The sequence below is a fragment of the Ochotona princeps genome, chromosome 2, assembly GCF_030435755.1.
Source record: "Ochotona princeps isolate mOchPri1 chromosome 2, mOchPri1.hap1, whole genome shotgun sequence".
In the NCBI taxonomy this organism is placed as follows: domain Eukaryota; kingdom Metazoa; phylum Chordata; class Mammalia; order Lagomorpha; family Ochotonidae; genus Ochotona; species Ochotona princeps.
The window spans coordinates 26,802,157-26,822,095 of record NC_080833.1 but is presented as its reverse complement, the minus strand read 5'-3'; the positions used below and the strand labels follow the sequence as shown (position 1 = coordinate 26,822,095).

General features: G+C 38.3%; 1 protein-coding gene across 1 annotated transcript in view; it reads right to left on the bottom strand.

Moving 5' to 3' along the window:
- AGO3 (argonaute RISC catalytic component 3) overlaps positions 1-19,939 on the bottom strand; it is a 126,973-nt gene that overhangs the window by 105,915 nt on the left and 1,119 nt on the right. The window contains exon 2 of the mRNA XM_004591586.3: positions 7,631-7,802. Coding sequence (XP_004591643.1) covers positions 7,631-7,802 — 172 coding nt within the window. The remainder of the gene's footprint in view (positions 1-7,630; positions 7,803-19,939) is intronic.

The window sequence follows — 19,939 nt, the reverse complement described above, 5'->3', positions numbered from 1 at the left end:
TTCCTGGGTGCTGCAGCCTGGACCAGAGTACCCAAGAGTATCGGAGGGTTCCATGGTTAAGCGTGGCTCATCAAACCCCACCCGACCTGTGTCTTGAGCAAATCAGTGGATATTACATTTCTACAGGTATGAGCCCATATATTCCCCATAGAATCTGCCCCCAGATCTGGTTCTCTCATGTGCTGGTTAATATTGTATGTCAGCCTAACATCAGATGTCCCCTGTTATAACACTCACTAAAATCAGGAAACATGCTGCACTATGAAAAAAAAACGGAAATAATTATATTGACTTTTTATCTGACAATTAGAAATTATATTTTTCTAATATTCATGAATGTGGATTAACAATAGTGCCTTTACTTAGTTCTTATTAGCCCCTGTATCATGTGTGGAATATCCAGAATTCCTATGGAAGTAACCGGAATTCTACAAAATAATAGTTAACAGGGATGCTCTCATTAACTGGTTTTCAGCATGCTGCAACTCAGTCTACTTCAAATTAGTCAGATTTTACTCTGTTATTACTCTGAAGTTAACATTGTTTAAGTATATTTTAAGTATATTTTAAAGTGTCAATTATTACACTTTTAATTTTTCTGCAATATACTAAGAGGAATACATATCTATAAATTATAACTTTTTATATATATGTATATATATATATATATATAGGTTTATTTATTGCTGAATGCTTGGAAAGATAATGCTGTTGTGTGATCAACGGTATGAAGACTTGATTTAAACTTCTAAAATCACCTTCTGCAAGACTTCTCTTTCTCTTCTATAATTTATTGTACACTCTGCTAACACTATGATTTTTTAATTAAAAAATCTTTTTCAAGATTTTATTTTTGTTGAAAAAGGCCAATTTTACAGAGAGAAGGAGATACAGAAAGATCTTCTGTCTGTTGGTTCACTTCCCATGTGGCTACAATGGCTGAGGCTGAGCTTGGTTCGCTAGTGGCTAAAACCTTGCCTTGTATGCATCTGAATCGCATATGGCTGCTGGTTCTAATCCCAACAGCTCCATTTCTCTTCTAGCTCCCAGTTTGTGGCCTGGAAAGCAGTAGAGGACAGCCCAAAGCCTTGGGACCCTGCACCCACATGGGAAACCTGGAAGGAGCTCCTGGCTCTTGGCTTTGGATTGGCTCAGCCCTGGCTATTGTGGTCACTTGGGAAGTGAACCAGAGGACACAGAATCTTTCTCTCAGTCTCTCTTTTTCTCTGTATATCTGCCTTTCCAATAAAAATAAATAAATAAAAATTATTCTCCAATTTTCAAATATGGGAATATAAGTAAAAAACCTCTAATTTCCACTGAGTATTTTTATTATGATACTTTCAAAGAACCTGGAAATTTGAAGTAATTATCACGTTAGTTTTCCTACCTTCCAAATTATTCCTAATTTTCAAGTTACCAAAGAAAATAAAACTTATTAGCTGACATATTCCATATGGTTGCATTTTGCATAGCTTGGTGTTCTGTAGATTGTATTTTTCAGTTTCTTTAGATACTTACTCAAAATTGTACCATTTGATCTTCACTGACAATGTTTTCTGATACATGTCGTTTAAATTATTTTAATTAGAAGCATATCCAGTTATAGATATGACAACAAAAGCACAAATGACTAAGGAAAAGAGTCAGGTATCATCAAGATTTAGAACATTTCTTGGTGTTGCACACATTTTTGTAGCACAGTGGGTTAAACTGCTGCTTGGGACATCTGCATCCCCTATCAGCACACCTGGGTTAGAGTTCTGCCTCCCTTTGTATCCAGTTTCAAGAGGGATGCAGCAGCTGACAGCTCCAGTACTTGGTTTCCTGCCATCAAGATAAAAAATCGCAGTCTTGGTTGTGGTGAACATTTGGGGAGTAAATCAGTAATTGGAAGATCTCTATCTGTCCCTCCTTCCATCACTTTGCCTTCAAATAAATCTATGTTTTTTAAAATTGTGGTATAAAAGGTGCGATCAGGAAAGTAAGACAGCAACATTCAGAAAGTGGAAATTTTTTTGCAAACCATGTATCAGATAAGGTATTTTCATAAAGAATGTATAGTGAATTCCTACAATTCAACACTCCCAGGAAGAAAACATACAAACGGTAAGTATGTGACAATACAGTCAACAACACCAGTCACCTGGAAAGCGCAAATCCAAATGATAAAGAGCTACTGCTTCACACCCAGTAAGATGGTTTTAATAATTGAAAAAGACAATAACATTGGCAAGGATATATGGAAACTGGAATATTCATACACTGCTTGTGAGAACGTAAAATGGTACAGTCACATTAGGAAGGAATCTGGCAGTTTCTCAAACAGTTAATATTAGTTACTTCATGATTCTACTGTTGGGCATTTACCCAAGGGAAAGGAACACATACACCCCCAGAAAATCCTGTATATAAATGTTTATACCAGCATTATTCACACTAGACAAAAATAAATCAACTCAAATGTCCGATTGATGAATGAACAGACAAAATGTATCATACTCATGCACTGGAATATTACTTGGTAATAGAAAGAGATGACACACAGCCTTAAAATTTTAAAAACATCATGAATACCAAAAACATTACTCAAAAAGCAAGAATAAAAAGCTACATATCTTATGGATTACATTTACAATAAATGTCCAGATATGGCAAATCTATACACATAAATTAGATTGATGGTTGGCAGGAGACTTGGGGAAGAATGAAAATGCAGAGTGACTACCAATGAGTGAGAAGATGAAACGCTCTAAAACTGGACTGTGGTTTTGGCTATACGTGATCTCTGTGAATATACTAAAAACCACTGACTGCACACTTCAGAATTATATGATAGGTGAATAATGTATCAATAAGGCTGCGATTATGACTATCCAGTCATAACATTGTACCAACAATATTCCTAATGCAGCATTGATCTTTTTCAAATATTCTACTGATCTAAGAGTCCCATTTAAAAAGCCACAATGGTACTTACTTAGATTTCTTCCCTTTTTAAAATCCAATCTTTAGCATTACATGATTATGCACTACGCTATTAATCATTATAGAAATGTAACAGCAATAATAGTAAAAATTACCATAATGTAATGCTGTCTTAGATTTAAATTACTTTTGATAGAGGATTTTTTTTATTAGGGTTGGCATTGTGGCACAGCAAGTTAAGCCACCACCTACAGCACTGGAATCCCATTTTGGAGCAAGGTTCTAGTCTTAGCTGTCCACTTCTGATCCAGCTCCCTGTTAATGTGCCTGGGAAAGCAGCATGAGACGGCATGAGTACTTGTACCCCTGCTACCCAAGTGAGAAACCCAAATGAAGTTCCAGGCTCCCGGTTTCACTCTGGGGCCTGGTCATTGCAGCAAGATCTCTCAACCTATCACCAACTATTTCAAAATTCCCTAAAAGTACTTATTGATGTATAAAATAGATTTGTAGTTATAATCATGTGGTCCATATAACTTTTTCACAGGTATCTATTCCATCATTTAATGACTCTGAATAAATCACTAACATTCTGATGGTTTTAACCCCATGTATATTTCGCAGTGAACAAATTAGCATAAAATCTTAAGATACAAATTTATGTTCTATGTCAGAATATTTTCAAAGACACTTGGCTTTGAGATCATTCATTCAGTAAAAAAAAAAAAAAATCCTAAAAGAGTAATATTAGAAATCTACTTAGTAACATGATCTTTTACCAAATTATCATTTGCAGTCAAAACCACTTAATAGGGAAAAAATGAAAGGATCTCTTCACTAAAAAAGTGGCGTGTGATCAAAAGACAAAAAAGCAACAGGCATAAAATCTAGAGCAAATCCGTACAGAGGTTGACTCAAAAAATGATTCAAAACATTTTTTGATAATTTGTCCAAGAAAACTCTTCTGACTAAAGTGGAAACACACTTCACTGTAATACATACTCCATTATTATGCTCAATGCCAAATATTTGCTCATGTGGCATTTGGACAAGAAAAACATCACACATGGGATCCAAATATTATAAGTTGCTAGAATACAATCACCATGACTATACAGAAAACAATGACAAAAGCTTATACACTAATAAAAAAAATTTCTCACAGTTCTAATATTTGGGACAAGTTAAGTTGCATTTTTCTGAACTGCTGCATTTTGGTACTTAATGTTTTGCTCTAAAGGAATTGTAAAATTTTACCTAGTTCCTTCTAATTTCTAGAATTCTAGTTTTTGAAGTAAAGCACTTGAATTGCCAATTTTGGAAGGCCACAAACAGTTTTAACTGAATAGTTATATAATACAAACCTGTTGAAAAAAATAAAGGAAATAGATATTGACATTAAATCAAGAAAATATTGGCAGGCAGCGTGGCCTAGTGGCTAAGGTCCTCGCCTTGATCCTATATGGCCGCTGGTTCTAATCCCGGCAGCTCCACTTCCTCTCTATCTCTCCTCCTCCTCTCAGTATATCTGACTTTGTAATAAAAATAAAATAAATCTTTTAAAAAAAAAAGAAAATATTATTAAACGTATGATTGGCGCTCTCTTATCCATGGGTCTACATTTGTAGATTTAACCAACTATGGATTAAAAACCTTCAGGAAAAAATTGTGTATGCATTGGACACATGAATACCTTTTTCTTATCATCACTCTCTAAAAAATACAGTATAATAGCTATTTAAATTGTGCTAGATACTATAAGTAATCTAGAGATGATTTAAAATATATGGAGGTTATATTAAGATACTATGCCACTTTATATAAAAGAATTGAACATCTAAGAATTTGGTATCTACAGGGTGTCCTGGAGCTAAACCCCACACTGCGGAATGACTACATCAAGCTGACTTGTGCTTTTCCTAAGTGTCCCAACTCTGATAGTTCCTATCAAAACTCAAGTAGAAAATACAAGAGAACTTTCCATTTGAAAACATCTAAATTACACATGCTAGAAAACAAAATATTCTAAAGACCAAATGTCAACAAAATCATAAGTGAAACCCAAAATATACCACACTTCATTATTATATATATTTATCTCAAACGTAATATACTGAGCCTGTGAAATTATGTTATGAAACTTTATATACACATATATGAAACACAAATTGTCCCTTAACCTCCTAAAGTCCACCAAAAATAAACAGGTAGGAGAAAAAACAAACATAATGAACAATTCAGTTCTTTTTCACCTAAATTGCTGTCACTGTATTAATTCTTCACAACATCAGATATATTAAAGACATCTTAAAGGGCATACTTCACGCTGCAGTTGACCACCATTCCCTCAATTCTAAACCATTTTGTTTCAAGCGATTTTGTTTGCTGACATTGTTGCAATATAATTCTTCTATTCAGTAACACGTAATAATTCTCCACTATGTACTGCTAAGGTTACAATCAATTCTTTCACACAGGGTGAGCTGGAGAGGTAGCAATAAGCAGTCCAGCTCAGAAAGAACTACATTAGACATCCCAACAGGTAAGTGCTTTCCTAAGATTCATAAACCCAGTACTTATCTTAAAAATTTTTATTTATTTGAAAAGCAGAGTGACAGAGAGAGAAGGAAAAACAGACATCTTCTACCTCCTGGGTTCCTTCTGCAAATGCCCCCAACAGATAGGCTTGGGCCAGGCTCAAACCACAAACCTACAATTTTATAAGGGTCTCCTGTGTGCGAGACAGAATCCCAGTACTGAAGTCACCACCCACTTATCTTCCCAGACACATTAGCAAGAAGCTGAATCAGAAGCAGGGGACCCAGGAGTCAAACCAGCTCTCCAATATGGGATATTGGCATTCCAAGCAGTGGCTTAATCCACCTACCTAGTTCTCTTCACTTTCTTCTATCATCACACTCATTCTATTTACTTTTAAAGTTCACTGTAGTATGTATTCTGTGTTAATCACTGGACTGAGACCATGGCTACAAATTATGAAAAAGAACATTCCTTTTCATGAAGGTATTATACTGGGAAGAAGGAGGCACAATAAATTACCACAATGTACTATAAATATTGTAATAGAAATGTATACGAAGTACTGTGGGTCTCAGAAAAATAAGCTACCATCTGACTCAAGTCAAAAATATTGTCTTTAGAGCTCAGTGCGGTAGCCTAGTGGCTAAAGTCCTCGCCTTGCATTTGCCAGGATCCCATATGGGCGCCAGATTGTGTTTGAGCTGCTCCGCCGTGTGCGAGGGGAGGACTTTAGCCAGTAGGCTACTGTGCTGGGCCTGCTATTTTCTTTTTAAAGGAGATACTGGATTAGACTACTTTTCTAGAAGTTCCTTGAATTTTAACATTCAGTTTTTCTTGATCTTTTACAGAACTCTTTATGATACTTTAAATATAGCATTCAAATAGTTATTCTTGCTTTTCAAACATATTACCACAAAATTTCATAGTGCTTCAATCTCAAGTGTAACAGATGTTAACAATTATGCTATTAAATCCAAGAAAACGTTACTAGGCCTTCATATTTTTTCAATGCTCTTGTACTAAATAATAAGAACCATCTATGTATTTTAGTTGGTCAAAGCAAGGAACTGGGAACTCAATCCATCGGTAGCTGGAGGTGGTATTAAATCCAGGCGCTCCAATGGTGGATCCAGCACATCTTAGCCAGTAGGCCAAATGCCTACTGTCTTAAATGGAGGCCCTTAATAATAGCTATCTAAGGAGTAGACATATGACTCAGGAATAAGTTGATGCTTGGAATTTTCACATCTCATATCAAGGTTCCTGGTCTGGGATACAGATTCTCACTTCAAATTCAGCTTTCTGCTAATATGTGTCCTGGAATACAAGAGACAGTGGCTCAACTACTTGGGTCTCTGCCACCCACGTGGAAGATCAAGACCTGGTCTAGCCCTGATTATCGTAGGCATTTAGGGAGCAAAACAATGGTTAAGAAGCGCTCAATCTCTGTCTTTTTCTGCCTTCCAAATAATGTGTGAGAAAAACACTGATCAAATAGGAAAAGTCTGGGATTAACACAAGCCCAAATGCTATACTGAATACCACCTTGTTATTTTTTTTTTAATGTCTTTCTAAAAATCAGAATATATATATGTTACTTCATAAATTTCTCTTCTATTTTCTGTATTATCTAAACCACCACCAGTTATAAATGCATCACTTGGGGGAGGGGAGAGAAACTTACTACATGAGTATATAACAATCTCTACATAACAATAAAAAACACTCAGGAGCTGAGGACAAGGAAATCACAAAGAATGACAATCAGCATCATAGCCTACCATGATCATCATCATCTTAAAGGAAATATGAGAGTAGCAGCTAAGGTGGGGTGGGGAGAACAAAGAAACAGATGTACCACCCAAGAGCAAGGAAAAAGCTATGATGAGGATGCTCAACTTTATTTCAAAGTATATATAAAAAAACTTGGGTTCTTTCTATTACCACAGAGAGACTAAGTGAGCTCATGCTACAATGTTATAATTTCAAGGCTGTTTGTAGATTTTCCCTACTACCATGTGTCTGAAGGAATCAGTTTAAAAACAAATTATCTCGTGTTCTTGGTCACACTATTACATATTTGGAGATACAAAGTAAACATAAAGCAATAACTACAGCAAAGACAAACGGCCAAAGATGCGGCCTGTTCCACCACTCTTACCTGTTCACTCTCCTAGGACACTTGTCTGGTTTAATATCTACCTCATAGAGGTAGACATCAATCTTTGGGATTTCAACTTGAAAACAGTTAGCCAGCAGTTTAATGGGTTTGCCCATGGTGCCATAGCCAGGTCTTCTGGGCACCATGAGTAGGGGCTGGGCCCCAACAGGTCCTGCCAAGAAAAAGGACAAGAGTCACACTATTACAAACCACATTTAATAATCTTTTCAACCAGAGCATATTAAAACTCTAAGTACAGATACTAGTGTTTAAAGCCTACTACAGAAAGATGACAAATTTCAACTTAAACACATTTAGTACTTTATCTTCCTTCATCCCAACTTCCTTTTTTCATTAAAAAATTGAAAATGTATACATTTCTAGAAGAGAAAAAGACAGGGGAAATCAAACCCAGGTAGGCATGATGAGCAAGTCAAAGAACACAAGACCAACACCAAAATAAAGAAGCTAGGAGAAAATAAAGAACAAAAATTAACAAGATAAAAAGTGATATACAATGAAAACCACAATCAATTAAGCAAAAACGCAATTATTTGAAAAGATAAAACTGATGAGCTCTAGGCAACACTGCTACTTTTCAAAATTTATTTTCAGCATTTTTTATACCTTTAAATTTCTGTTGACTGGTTTCATATATTTGAAAGACACGGGGTCAGACAAATAGATGAATTCCTGTCTGTTTAATCACTCACCACAAGCCTGCAATATCCAAAACTGACAAGAGCTCCATCTGGGTGTTTCCTGTGGGTGGCACGGATTCAGTGCCTGAGCCACCACCTGCTGCCTTCCAGGGCATACATTAGCAGGAAGCTGGGGCTGAAGGTGGGAGTGGCATAGAGGTTTGAACCTAGGTACTCTGATACTGATCTCAAGCACTGTCTTCACTAGTGCACCAAATAACATTGCTGTCACTGGCATTCCAACCACTACTCAGCATACATTGTTTTCTTCTACATCTAATTTTCTCAACTCTTACCTTTTAGAATCTTCTTTTTTTCCTGCCATTTTAAAATACTTTATTATTATGACTTTATGATACAGTTCCATAAACTCTGGGATTTCCCTTCCCATCTCCCCAAATTCTCCCCCACCCACTGATTTCCCCTATATTATTACAGCAGTATAGTCCTTCATAAACAGACATAAGCCCATTATTCTGTAATTTAAGTGTATCCTGACACTGCAGGTATGGACAATGGCAAAGAGTCCAGCATCCTATTGTCAAAATATATATTTAACAGTTTCACTGGCAATCCATCTTTAATTTGGAAGTAGAGCTGAATATTGCATTTTATCTTCATATCTGGATACGACAGTTTCTATTATACAGTTACTATACATCTCCTTAAGCGAAAAGCCATAAAACAAAATCAACAGGAAAAAAAATAGAAAATTTATATCATGAAGTTAAATAACATGCTACTGAATGACCAATGTGTCACTGAAGAAATCAAAATAAAAAACTTTCTTTTTTTTTTAAAGGTTTATTTATTTTTATTGGAAAATCAGATATAAAGAGAGGAGAAGAGACAGAGAGGAAGATCTTCCATCCAATGATTCTCTCCCACAACGGGAGTGACCACAATGGCTGATGCTGAGCCAATCCATAGCCAGGAGCCAGGAACCTCCTTCAGGTCTCCCACGTGGGTGCAGGGTCCCAATGCATTGGGCCATCCTCGACTGCTTTCCCCGGCCACAAGCAGGGAGCTGGATGGGAAGTGGAGCTGCCGGGATTAGAACCGGCGCCCATATGGGATCCCGGGGCGTTCAAGGCGAGGACTTTAGCCGCTAGGCCACACCGCCGGGCCCTCACCTTCACTTCTAATCCTGATTCTTGTTAATCTGCACCCCTGGAGGCAGCAGTCGTGGCTCAATTAGTTAAGTAAGTCCCTGCCACATACATTTTTTTTAAAGATTTATTTATTTTTATTGGAAAGGCAGAAATACAGAGAGGAGGAAAGACAAAGAGGAAGATCTTCCATCTGTTGACTCACTCCCCAAGTGACCGCAACACCCAGAGCTGAGCCAATCCGAAGCCAGGAGCCAGGAGCCTCCTCTAGATCTCCCACATGGGCTGTGCTCAACTGCTTTCCCAGGCCATAGCAGGGATCTGGGTGGGAAGCAGGACCACCAGGATTAGAACCAGCACCGGTATGGGATCCAGCACACACAAGGCAAGGACTTTAGCTGCTAGGCTACCATGGGGCCCAGCTCACACAGTTTGTTTCTGGCTTCAGGTTACTGCCTGCCTAGCCCAGTCCTAATTGTTGCAGGCACTTAAGGAATGCACAAGTGGATCTTTATCTTCTTATTTCTCTGCCTTTCAAACACCCAATTAAATAAAAGTTTAAAAAAAATTTAAAGGATCACTCTAGCTGCTCTATGAAATATTAAATGTGTAAGAACTAGCAGAAAGTCCAGTTAGCAGGTTATTTGACAGTACAGACAAAAGATAAAGTTGACTAGGACTAAAGTAACAAAGTGGTTGTGACAAAATATTACAAAGTAGGCCTGAAAGAAATTGCTAGTGACCAGATGTTAGTATGAGAGGGCTCTCAAGGATTTTTGGTCTACATAGCTGAAAAAACTGGAAGTGTCATTTCCTGAGATAGGAAAGACTCAGCGAGAGCATCAGATCTGAACAGGAATTCAACAAGATTTTTAAGATATGTTAAGTTTGAAATCTCTATAAACACAGGTTTCTAACAGACAATTAGACTGATGTGGAGGAGTTCACAGGAGAGGTACAGGCTGGAGACACAAATGTGGGTATACTCAGCATGTAAATAGCATTTAAAGCCCCTTGATTAGGGGAGATCTCTCAGAGCAAGACATGGATACAGAAGAACACTAAACCCTGAGACGCTTTCAGTGTTTAGAGCTTGGGTAAAAAAAGAGGAAGAAGCAAAAGAATGAGGAAAGTGATGGCCAATATGATTGAAGGAGGACCTAGAGGGAGGGGTTTCCGAAAAATCAATTTAAAAATACTGTTTCAGGAATACAATAACAAAATCAGATGAGGCTAAAATGTCAAATGAAGATCCAGGAAATGACTGTTGGATTTAGGGAAGTCTTCAGTGATCTTAACAGAAAGAAATTCAGTGAGGCACACAGGTCATAAACTCAACTGAAGTTCAAAGCAAATGGCCTGAACCTCAACAAGCCTTATATTCACTAGCAGTTTACAGAGAAACTCCAGAACATGCTGTATTGTGAAGACGGAATCAGTAACACCCAAACTGAGAAACTTCAAAAGAATAAACAACTTATACATGACAGAAGGAAGAAATGTATAGATTAACACACATTTGTAAAACATATCAGTTGAGCACAAGGCATAAAATTTATTTGACTCCTGAGTCAAAAAAAAAAAAAAAATGGGGGCTGGTGTCACAGCACTGGCATCCCATAGTTTGAGTCCTGGTGGCCCCACTTCTGATCCAGCTTCCTGCGAGTATCCGGGGAAAGCAGTGGAAGAAGGCCTAAGTCCCTGGGTCTGCCCCCGACATGGGAGACCCAGATGAACCTTCTACTTCTGAGTTAGGACTGGCCTGTTGTGGGCTGTGGAGCTGATTTACATTGCTTTAGCTGAGCACTCAGGAATCAGGCCTAAGGCAGTAGCACCTGGCCTTTGCAGACTCATTGGCGTCCTATTGTCCTGTTGATGGACTTGGGGGGAAGAGGAGATAATATGTAATAAGGAGGCTTTGGAGCAGACGGCTCCCAGCAATTCTACCACCACCATGGTCTCTGTGTGTCACTGCTTTTCACTTGGACATTCGCCATGCCTACTATGCCGGCTCAGCGGAAGAATTCTAATCTGTCCAGGCATTTTCGCTATTGTGAGACTGGCTTTTTACACAATGTGAACTTGGAGGTTAATGTCAATGATAATGTCTTACAAAAGGGCCTTCTATTATTCCTACTGTTTTGGGTGTCCCCATTGACCTTATGCTAATCAAGGGACCTGTGTTTAGGGTTTCATCCTTTCCTTAATCTTTAGGTTCTCCTTTTCTTTGTAATACAAGATTAGGTTGTAGGATAAGAATTGTAGCAGGAATTCCTATTGTTTTTGGATAAAGCAGATGGCATGGTTGTCCTTAGAAACACCCACTTGACCATGACGTGGAAAGTCTGAGCCAGAGTTTAACTGATTCTGTATAAATAAAGCAGAAGGTTTTATTGCCGTGTCCACTATCATCATGGAATCCTAGTGGTCCGTCTCTTTCTTTCTGCGCCTCGTCCACGCACCCTTCCCGAGTTCCGAAACCCAGGCTGGAGCTGGACTCCGGCACTGGCCCAACTCTGGCCATTGAGGTCATTTGGGAAGTGACTAGCGGATGTAAGATTGGTTTCTCCTTCTCTCTCTGTTGTAGCAATGTCTTTCAAATAAAAACATATTTTTTTCTTAAAACATGGGGGAAAAGGGAAAACTGCTAAAGTATATTTGAAGATGATAAGTAGGAATTTAAACAATGACTAGGTATTTAATAGAAAGGACTGTTCAGATTATTTTTGCTATGATAATAGCATTGTGTCTACATTTCAAAATAACCTGGCAGGGGCATTTGGGGCAGCAGTTAACATGCTGATTGCAAACATGCCCTTATACCGGAGTACCTGACTCCACTTGCGATTCTAGTTTCTTGTAAATGTGCATGCTCAGAGGCAGCAATGATGAATCACATAGCTGTTCAGTTCCCTGCTACCCCAAGGAGAGATGGGGCTTCTGGCTCCAGCCTGGCTCCACCTTAGCTGTTGTGGGCATGTGGGGAGTGAAGCAATGGATGGAAGATCTTTCTCTCTCTGTCTTTCAAATAAAATAATAACAAAAATGTAAACAGAGTACATAGTGTAGGTGTTTGGCTAGCAATCTAGACGCCCACATTCCACACCAGGATGCCTGCACTCCATTCCAGCTTCCTGCTAACACAGATCCTGAGATGCAGAGGTAATGGTCCCTGGGACTGGGTTCCTGACATCTATTCAGGCTAACGTTCTGACTCCTGGCACACTGGACACTTGGAAAGTAAGCCAGTGGACTAGGACAATGTAACAAAAAGAAAGTTTTAAAATTTTTTCAAAAAGGTAAAATAAACAAATGGTAGGGGTTTCTCATTTACTCTCTGCTCCTATATACCTATAGCATATCTCACCAAAATAATTTATTTGCTACAATTAAATTTACTAACTCTAAAAAAAAAAAAAAAAAAAAAAAAAAAAAAAAATTTACTAACTCATTAATATATCTCAGTTAATTTAAGAACCAGAATCTGTCTCCAAAACCCACATTTTTTAACACTATATCATAGTGCCAATTCTTTCCTCCTTAATAATTATTTTGCCTTTTGCTTTTTATTCGCTGATAAAAGCAAAATTAATGAATTAGTAATGAGCAGAACACCACAGTTACAAGTAGATGAAGCAATTTTATCAACACAGTGGATACTTCCAATGAAACATACTGCTGTTTAACAAATATGGATGGGACCCTCAGAATGGGCTAGTAGTTAAATCCTCACCTTGCATGCCCAGGCTCCCACAGGGGTGCCAGTCCTAATCCCGGCTGCTCTACTTTCCAAACAGCTCCCTGTTTGTGACATGGGAGGGCAGTAGGGGATGGCCCAAAGCCTTGGGACCCTGCACCCACGTGGGAGACTGGGAGGAGGTTCCTGTTTCCTGGCTTTGGATCACTTCAACACCAGCCATTGTGGCCACTTGGAGAATGAACTAGTGGACAGAAGATGCTTTTCTCTGTATTTCCTTCTCTTGGAAGATCTTTCTCTCTGTATTTCCTTCTCTCAGTATATCTGCTTTATCAATGAAAATAAATAAATCCTTAAAAAAAACAAAACAAAAAACAAATATGTACACTGACTACTAGAACCAAAAGTTTAATTATATATAAAACACAAAGCACTATTTAGAATTTCTCTCCAGCTCAAATTTTTCTGTCAGCAGCTATACTTCTACTTGCTACTATCAACTAACTAAAATTTCATAAATATTAAATACTTTTAAATTAACAAAAATAATAAAAAGTGGGCATTGCCTAAAGTAGCTCACTTTGTAACCTAGTCTTAAATCATTTTTATTTATTTATTTTTAAAAAGTTTATTTATTTATTCAAAAGAGTTACAGAGAAAGGGAGAGATGGAGATCTTCCACCTGTTGGTTCACTCTTCAAATAGCCCCAGTAGCTTAGTCAGACCAAAGCCAGAAGCCAGGAGCTTCACTTGGGTCTTTCACACAGGTGACAGCATCCCAAGCATCTGGGCCATCCTCCATTGCCTTCCCAGGCACATCAGCAAAGATGCTGGATTATAAGTGGGGCAGCTTGGACACAAATGAGTGTCATATGGGAAGTGGACAGCAACATGCTGTCACAGACAGCAGCTAAACCATTCTATCACAATGCCAGTCCCCTTTCAACGATTTTGAAAATCTAGAGAAACACTATGTATCTCTTGTATTGTTCGAAGTTTTTAATTTAAAATGTCAAGGATTAGTAATAACTCAAAAATGGTATTACATAATCCTATATTAAGAACACTTTTGCAAAAATTCTTTGCAAATGAAAAATCTAAAAACATTTCATCCATATTTAATAATTTTTAAAATTTTCTACGAACTTAACAATTAGGAAGTGCATAAAGTAACTGGCTAATGTAAAACAGAATTCTTCTGGAATATGTCATCAAACTGAATATTTCATTATGATACTCCAAGTGCACATAATTTTTTTTATTGTAACCACCAAACGTCCCCATTTAGAAACCATCAGTTGTGTGACAGGTTTTGCTAAAGCTCAGCTTTTTTTTTTTTCCTTTCAGCCATGATTAGCCAGGAAAGTCATTAATATTAACACAGATAATGACAGAAAACCACAGAAGCTCCAAATACAGAAAGGCTGTTCATGTGTCCTAACAGCATAACCATTATGGTTGAAAAACCACACAAGATTCTTTCTCATATCTGTTTTGTTAATAAGCCAAGAATGAGGGCCTATTGAGTATCCTAGACAACTGAATTAGCAAGTAGGACTTTCTGGTGAAGACTGTTCATCCCAACATTCTGAGACTACACAAGACAAAGGATACTGATGTTTTAAAATAATCTTTTCACTTTTATATCCTTGAAAACAGAGCTATCACTTTGGCCTTTTTTTTTCCTTATGAAATAGCTGCCATAAATTGAATACATTACTTTTTAAGACATAAGTAGCATAAGAGACTATGTTTTGTAAGGTTAAAACAATGGTTTTCTATTTGTTTTTTATGTAAACCCATAAATATTTTAAGAACATGGAAACCAATGTGAAACTAGATGATTCTGCTACAACCCCAAATGGTATTCAACTAGAATTCAACAGCTTATGACAAGCTGGCAGGATATCGACTCTGAGCTAGGGTTTTTCCATATACAAAAGATTATTCTTTCAGGAAATGTACCCTTTGCAGGGCCCCAGGCCTCTCCACATACTGTCGGGCCAGGCTTACAGATACAAACGCAGTGTTCCCATTGGAAAACATAAAGTAATAAAAAGTAATTCTAGATTATCAATGTATTACGTATAAAATTCTACAAAAAAGCAAAAGGAGGTGGCTTCTAAATACCTTCTCACTATACTGATTTCCAAAATAACTTAGTTTTGAAAAAACAAATTAATATTTATTTAGGTTTAAAACGTAACAAATGATATATCAGGGTGACGGAATGAAGGGTGATGTTTTAAATATCTTTGTCATGTCAATCAAATTATATTTAAAAGTTATATATGTGCTTTTTCTTTTCTTCACTTTTAAGTCTGTTTACAGGAGAAATGTTTTTGTCCCCAGTTTTTCCCAGGGTGTTCCATAACTGACAAAAAATTAAATTCCAGAACAAAAATCAAAATAGTCTGGCACACTTTAAGTCTGTCAGTCACAAGTGGCAAATACAAAAAAAAAAAAGTTACAATGATCACTCCAGAGCAGCACAAGTAAAATTGTAAGAAATAACTCAGGAGAAAAATTTCACTATTCTCAAAATTCAAGCCCACAAGACAAAGCAGTATGTGACATTTTTCCCTTAAGATAAAAACAAAAGAAAGTTTAACAATAGACATTTCCTAAAATGGCTAGTGATTATTTTAAATAATAAACATATGCTATGTACATTTCAGCATTATGAAACTAAAACGTCTCCATCTCATTCAATACTTCTGGTTTCCCACACAAGAAATTTCTATCCTTTTGAAACTTGATCCCAAATGATTTTTTCAGTTGATATTAAAGAAACGCAAACTCTAATACAACTATACTGAAATATGACTACAGACATTGGAAAAGGAGGTTGGCGCAGTGTCTCAACAAGCTATTCATCTATCTGCAGTGCTGGCATCCCATATGGATGCCAGTTCTAGCCCTGACTGCTCCACTTCGATTCCAACTTCCTGCTTACGGCCTGTGAAAGCAGTGGAGAATGGCTCAAATCCTTGAGACTCTGCACCCATGTGGGAGACCTGGAAGAAGCTCCTGGCTTCAAGACACCTTAGCTTCAGCCATTGCAGCCATTTGGGGACTGAATTCACGGCTGGAAGATCTCAATTCAATTCTCCTGTTCTCTGTGAATTTGCCTTTCAAATAAAAATAAATAAGTATTTTAAAAAGTAGGCCTGGTGCAATACCCTAGTGGTTTAACCCTCACCTTACATGCACCAGGAGCCCATATGGGACTGGTCCACTTCCCATCCAGCTCCCTGCTTGTGGCATGGGAAAGCATAGCCGAAGATTCAAGGCCTTGAGACCCTGTGCCAGCAACGAAGACCCAGAAGTTCCTGGCTTTGGATTGGTTCAGCTCTGGCTGTTGCGGACACTTGGGAGTGAACCAGTGGATGAATTTTTCTCCGTCTCTCCTTCTCTCTGTAATTCTGCCTTTCCGATGATAAAATCGAGGCTGGAGCCATGGATAGTAGGCTAGACCCCTACCTGCAGTGCCAGCATCCCACATGGGTACTAGTTCAAGTCTCAGCTGCTCCACTTTCAATCCAGCTCCCTGTTTATGGTCTAGTAAAGCAGTGGAGGAGGACTCAAGTCCTTAGACCTCTGCACCCATGTGGGAGATTCAGAAAAAGCTCTTGGCACCTGTCTTTGCATTGCTCAGCTCTGGCTGTTGCAGCCATTTGGGGAGTAAATCAGTAAATCTGTAACTCTGCCTTTCTAACAAAAATAAAACAAACCTTAAAGAAACTGTCTGTTTTATTTTTGTAAGACCATGTGTGAAACAATTATCAAGGGGGCCAGTATTATGGCACAGTGGGTTAAGTCACTGCCTGCCACACCAGCATTACACAGGAGACTCCATTCGAATGTAGTTGCTTCACTTCAGATCCTGCTCCCACACTGGCAGTCCGAGAAGGAGTTCTAGCCTTCAGGTATCAGCCTGGTCTAGTCCCAGCCATTGTTACCATTTACGGAGTGACCAGCAGATGGAAGATCTCTTCCAAATAAACATACAGACATTTTTTACCTTTTTCAAGCATCAAATGTCAAATCAATTCTTTCATTAATTTAGAGCAAAAATATTGTCTTTTTTTTAATTAAACATAACTCCTTCCATTCTTAACCGGTCTCACTTAGCCTACAGATAGAATAGTATGGTTCTAGAAAAGTTATGTAGACATGCATCTGCAAGAACATTTCTGCTGTCGCTAATCCTGCTGTCACTTGGGGAGTGAATCATCGGACAGAACATCTTCCTTTCTGTCTCTCCTCCTCTCTGTATATCTGACTTTGTAATAAAAAAAAAAAAAAAAAATATATATATATATATATATATATATATATATATATATAAAGATTTACCCACTGATTGATTACAAGTGGCCGCAACGGTCAGAGCTAAGTCAATCTGAAGTCAGGAACCTGGAGCTTCTTCCGGGTCTCCCACATGGGTGCAGAGTCCCAAGGCTTTGGGCCGTCCTTGACTGCTTTCCCAGGCCACAGGCAGGGAGCTGGATGGGAAGAAGGGCTGCCGGGAGTAGAACCAGCAACTACATGGGATCCCAGTGCAAGCAAGGTGAGGACTTTACCCACTAGGGCTTTGTGCAGGGCCCCCACAAGTACATCCTGTTTTTAATGTGTACTTTATTTTTTATTGGAAAATCAGATATACAGAGAGGTGGAGAACAGAGAGGAAGATCTTCCGTGTGATGGTTCACTCCTCAAGTGACCGCAATGGCTGGAGCTGAGCCAATCTGAAGCTACGAGCCAGGAGCTTCTTCCTCCAGGTCTCCCATGCGGGTGCAGGGTCCCAAGGCTTTGGGCTGTCCTCGACTGCCTTCCCAGGCCACAAGCAGGGAGCTGGATGGGAAGCAGGGCCGCTGGAATTAGATCCAGCGCCCCTATGGGATCCCGGTGCATTCAAGACGAAGCTGTTAACCACTAAGCTATCGTACTGGCCCACCCACAAGTACATCTTAAAAAAAAATCATTTAAAATATTTCAAATAGAAGAACACACAACAATTAACTTTTAGTGAGAAATGATTACCAAAACACATCACATGGGGCTCCATGTTGTGGCTCACTGTTAAGCCATGGCCTGGATAACAGGATCCCCCCCAATGTAAGCACCAGTTAGAGTCCCAATGGCTCCTCTTCTGATCCAGCTCCCTGCTCAGGTGCCTAGGAAAGCAGTACAAGATGGTCCAAGTGCCTGAGGCCGTATTACCCGTGTGGGAGACAGATGGAATTGCAGGCCCCTGGTTTTGCCCTGATTCATCCCTGGCTGTTGCAGCCATATGGGAGTCAACCAGCCTGGAGAAAACCTCTCTCTCCCTTTCTCTCTGTAACTCTGCCTTTCAAATAAACAAGGAAACAATTACATGGTATTTGTATCTAAAGTCCTCCAACCGCTAAATACTTTTCTATGTATGTAACAAACAGAATTTAAAATATCCTATTATCATATCTGAAAATTTCCACACACAAAAAGCCACCAAGATTTAATACTAACCAACATCCTATTAGAGCACATATACATCTAAAAAAATTTAAACTAAATATGTATCTGTCAAATTCCAGATTTAAAAGTTTTGGTGAGGCCGGTACTATAACATAGCAGGTTAACTCTCTGCCTGTGATATTCAGCATTCCATGTGGGTGCTGGTTTGAGTCCCAGATTCTCCATTTCCTAAACAGCTCTCTGTGATCTGGTAAAGCTGTGGAGGACAGCCCAAAACCTGCACCCTGGGACCCTGCACTGGTGTGGGAGACCCAGAAGAAGCTCTCTCAGCTCCAATCACTGTAGCCATTTGGGAAGTGAAGTGGTAGATATAAGATCTCTCTGTCTATCTTCTCTGTAATTCTGCTTTCCAAATAAATACAAATAAATCTTTTTTTAAAAGTAAGTTAGCCATATGTTTTTGTCCAGTATGCTAAGAATTTCCCATTCGTGATAGCAGTTACACATAAGTTTCAAAAAAAAGGTACTCTTGAGTCACACCATATCTTATCTTCCTTATCAGATTATACAGCAGATAACATATAAACTGCACTGAAGAATAAAGTTTATATTTCAGGATGGAGGAGCATATGGCTGATCAACTTAACTCTATTTTCTGGGATATGAGGATAGCTGTCTGGATACCTATTTTAGCAAGGGGACACCCCCCTCCTCAAAAAAAGAGGCAAAACTTATTTTCAGAGTCATTTCTAGGAGGCTACGCCAGTCAAGTAGGTGGTTTGACAGCAGTGTCTCCCAAGATGTTGCCATGTTATTTGTGCAAAATTTCATACAAATAAAAAAACAAAAAACAAAGGAGAAAAAGAAAAACACATAAAAAATGTTTTAATATTAAAAAAACTTTTAGGATAACTAACAGTGTTTAACTTTCATTTTTTTCCCCAGGTTTGACAACTGGACAGTCATGGAAAAATCAGCTCTAGGCCCCAATCACATTTCCTGCATAGTAAAACCAATACTGCAGAAGAAAATTTCAAATGAAGAGAGGTACACAGGCTCAGGAGAAAATCAATAATAAATGAATGAGAGGCCAAAACAAAATTTCTCTTCTCAAGAAGATATGGAGAAAACTCCATTTATTCAAAGTTAACAATAAGCTCTCTCAGTCCCACTGTAACCTTTTGCCACTAATACTACATTAGCTATTCAACGAAGTGCTTCACTTGTCTTTATGTCATTGGTTCCTTTTATGTAAGTATGCAGGTACTTCTCAAGGTGGCAAAAAAGACGTGAAATTCAAGATACTCTATAGAAAATACTCTGAACATTAATTTATAAACCT